Below are 4,219 nucleotides of genomic sequence, written 5' to 3' on the forward strand. Positions count from 1 at the left end.
ATTATGTAGGAAGGGATTCACCAGTAACCGATCTGTCATTATTTATGTATACATTATTTGATTTGGATTGTTGTTTATGTATCAGATTTAGTGTATCGTTCTCTTTTAATAGATGAGATGCCATGAATGTACTAGTTGTTATTTGTGTAAAATCTTTCAATATTTTAAGGGCGTGTTTGTTATTAATTCGCGCTTGAATATGTGCACTTGTATTGATTATGCTAGTTAAACAATGTTGACTTTCTTGGTTTTGTTTATGTGCACTTGAATATGTGCACTTGTATTGATTAATTCGCGCTTTGATGTTGAAATGACCATCAGGTGGTTAGGTTGCTAGATTGATGGTCATACATTTTCATTTATGGATAAGTCGTGGATATCGAAAGATTGGGATTCTTTAGAATTTGAAATTGGCGTCGAAGAATTCTTGATTTTCGCTGAAGAAAATTGTAAAGATCCTAAAAGAATTCCTTGTCCATGTGGTTGATGTGTGAATTTTAAAAAATTCTCAACCAAAATCATAAGGGGACATATCTACGATCATGGTTTTAGTTTGGGGTATGTTGATTGGATTTGGCATGAAGAAAAATCTACTAGGAGTACTAGGTCTTCTATAGGTAGTACACGTCCTGCTTCAGACCAACCTATAGAGCACTTTGTTGCATCAGAAACTTTTGAAGTTTGTGAAGCGGCTTTTAATTCGGGTAATTACGATAAGGATTCATATGATTTTCAGAGGTTTGTTGTTGATGCGGAACAACCGTTCTTTGAGGGAAGCGAGTGTACAAAGTTAGAGTCAATGTTAAAATTGCACAACTGGAAAGCTAGGTTTGGTATTAGCGACACTGCCTTTACTGAGCTTCTCTCTTCAGTTGGCTCGATCCTTCCCAAAGATAATGTGTTGCCTCCTAACACATATGAAGCGAAGAAAACTTTATCTCTAGTGTATATAAAAATTCATTTGTGTCCCAATGATTGTATACTGTATAGGGGCATACATTCTAATGCTTCTCAGTGTCCTCATTGCAAGCTGTCACATTGGAAAGTACGAAAGAATGGCCAACTTAGGGTCAATGTTCCAGCCAAGGTCATGTGGTATTTTCCTATAATTCCAAGATTTAAACGGTTATTTTAATCTCCCTCTACTGCTGAACTCATGACTTGGCATGCAAATCAGCGAATAAATGATGACAAGATGCGACATCCGGACGACTCTCCTTCTTGGAGGAATATCGATTACCGGTGGTCTGCCTTTGGTAGTGAATCTAGGAATATTAGGTTGGCTTTATCAGCGGATGGTATCAACCCGCATACTAATGGGTTAGTCAATCGATATACATGCTGGCCAGTAGTGTTGGTAACGTACAATCTTCCTCCGTGGTTATGCATGAAAAGGAAGTTCATGATGTTGTCAGTTTTAGTTCCTGGTCCACATGAGCCGGGAAATAACATCGACGTTTATTTACAACCGTTGATTGATGATCTGAAAAAACTTTGGGAAGAAGGTGAACCAAACGTTTATGACGCCTATAGTAAATCATATTTCACTCTAAAAGCAATTTTATTGTGGACTATAAATGATTTTCCAGCATATGGAAACTTGTCAGGCTGCGTGAATAAGGGTTATAAGAGTTATCTAATTTGTGGTGACGATACTGTGGCTAAATATTTAAGTCACAGTAGGAAGATGTGCTTCCAAGGTCATCGTCGTTATTTGCCTAGGCAGCACCCTTATAGGAGGCAGAAGGCGGCCTTTAACGGACAACAAGAGTTGGGGAACGCATGTCAACCCCTTTCCGGAGAAGAAGTGTTAGCGCGTCAGAAACGAATTGATTTTTGTTTTGGAAAAGAGGTGAAGAAGTCGAAGAAGGTGGAATATCCATGGAAGAAAAAATCTGTTTTCTTTGAGTTAGAATATTGGAAATATCATCATGTTCGCCACTGTCTCGATGTTATGCACATCGAGAAAAATGTGTGTGATAATCTGCTTGGGACGTTATTAAATATGCGAAAGTCAAAAGATAGTGAGGTGGCACGTCGTGATATGATTGATATGGGTGTTAGACATGATTTAGCTCCTCAAGTAGGAGAAAAGAAGACCTATCTGCCTCCTTCCCCTTTTACTTTATCGAAGGTTGAAAAAAAGAAAGTGTTAAACTCATTCTTGTCTATGAAACTTCCTTCTGGACATGGATCAAACATAAAAAATTGTGTATCCATGTCTGATTTGAAGATATACGGGCTTAAGTCCCATGACTGCCATATCCTTCTCCAACAACTCCTCCCTGTTGCCATTCGATCCGTTCTCCCGAAAAATGTTAGGGTCACAATCATACGACTGTGCTTCTTTTTTAATGCTTTATGCAGCAAAGTTGTCGATGTCTCGAAACTCGATAAATTGCAGTCAGATGTAATAATAACCTTATGCGATCTAGAAAAAATATTCCCTTCATCATTTTTTGATGTAATGTTACATATTATTGTCCACTTGGTCCTAGAAGTGCGTTTATGTGGACCGGTATTTTATTAGATGGATGTATGCCTTCGAACGATTCAATAAAGTGCTAAAGAGCTACGTACGAAACCGATATTATCCTGAAGGTTGTATGGCAGAAAGCTATCTTAAAGAAGAATCAGTAGAATTCTGCACAGAATTTATGAGCCAGACTTGTACAACTGCCGGCATTCCAGTTGAGCAAGGCAAGCAATCTGGTCCATTATCTGCCGCGATAATAAAGGTCATGGAAGAAAAAGAGTGAGATGAGGCTCATCTGCATGTCCTTCAAAACAATGATGAAGTGTATCCCTATATCGTGTATGTTTATTTTATTAACTTGTCCTATTTGTTTGAAGATGTAATTTTTGTGGGTTATTTCTAATATTTATGCATATTCTCAGAATGCACAAGGAGTATTTGGATGAAATTTACCGAGGGAAGAAAAAAAGTGTTCATTGGCTCATGGGAGAGCACAATCGGCTATTTGCCGATTGGTTTGAAAAAAGTAGGTTTTGTGTATTGTCTACTTAAATAGTTGTTAGTTGTAGTTTGCAACTGATGGATTTTTTTATTATATAATATTATGTATTGGTAAGTAGTGAAATGAAGGGGAATCCCGATGCTGTTTCAGAGATGATACGATGGCTCGCTGGAAAACCATCATTTTCTGTTTTAACTTATCAAGGTTTTTCAGTCAATGGAGTCTGATACTTTACGAAAGACCGAGATGATGCGCGGGTTGTTCAAAATAGTGGAGTTTCTGTGGTTGTTAAGGCAGTCCAGGTGTCCAGTGCGAAAGATTTAAACCCCATTGAGAGTGATATGACCTTTTATGGCATAATCTTGGAAGTATGGGAGTTGGATTACCATGAGTTCAAAGCTCCACTCTTCTTGTGTAAATGGGCAGAGAATGATAAAGGCATAAAGATCAACGATCTTGGCTTCACACTTGTGGATTTCAATCGACAAGGCCATAAGAAGGATAAATATGTCTCTGTTGACCAAGTCAACCAGGTGTTTTACATTAAAGATCTGGTTGATCCTACTTGGTCGATCGTGTTAACTTCCACAACTAGAGACTATCAAGAGTTGTATAACGACGATGATTTGGGTAACACGATCATGGAACATCCTCCCTTCTGCTCTAACATCCCTGCTTCTGATGTGACCAATGAAGACGTTGCGCATAGTATTAGGCCTAATGTTGAGGGAATTTGGGTTAAAAAATGATCCTGTTAATTTAGCTCTCTGTACTTTTTGCTTGTTATAATTTAATCAGCATATTTAATTTTCCTTTGTCATTTTTTTGAGTAAATGAATTATAGTGACTAATGCATTTTTCTTTTGTAATTTTTCTTTTATAATTTTTTTGTATTTTTTTTTTGTATTTGTTTTGAAATTTTCCAGTTGTAATTTTGAATGCATTTTTATTCATGCATATGTAATTTTGAATGTATTTTAATTCATGTAGAGTTTCATTTATTCAGTGACTAATTATTTCTTATTTTATTATTCAGAGTGAAGGACAAAAATGGCAAAGAAACAGAGAACCAACAAAAGCAAATCTAAAAAAGTTAAAGAGGTCGAAGAACATTGTGATCAGGAGGTTGAAGAGCACTGTGATCAGGATGGACAAGCACCAAGTGAACCTCAAACTGAAAAGCAACAGTCTGAACAAGAAACAACAACTAATTCTAATTCTGCGAAAAGAAGGTTGGGAGC

General features: G+C 37.0%; 1 protein-coding gene across 1 annotated transcript; it reads left to right on the plus strand.

The window, feature by feature from the left end:
- The first annotated feature begins 361 nt into the window (after positions 1 to 361).
- On the plus strand, positions 362 to 3,910 carry LOC141713976 (uncharacterized). The gene is made up of 8 exons (XM_074517526.1): positions 362 to 482; positions 585 to 1,087; positions 1,178 to 2,410; positions 2,499 to 2,755; positions 2,899 to 2,991; positions 3,097 to 3,182; positions 3,276 to 3,715; positions 3,905 to 3,910. The coding sequence occupies exons 1-8, from the start codon at positions 362 to 364 to the stop codon at positions 3,908 to 3,910; spliced, it is 2,739 nt and encodes a 912-aa protein (XP_074373627.1).
- Positions 3,911 to 4,219: the final 309 nt, after the last annotated feature.

This window comes from Apium graveolens, chromosome 3 (genome assembly GCF_009905375.1).
Source record: "Apium graveolens cultivar Ventura chromosome 3, ASM990537v1, whole genome shotgun sequence".
NCBI classification, from domain to species: domain Eukaryota; kingdom Viridiplantae; phylum Streptophyta; class Magnoliopsida; order Apiales; family Apiaceae; genus Apium; species Apium graveolens.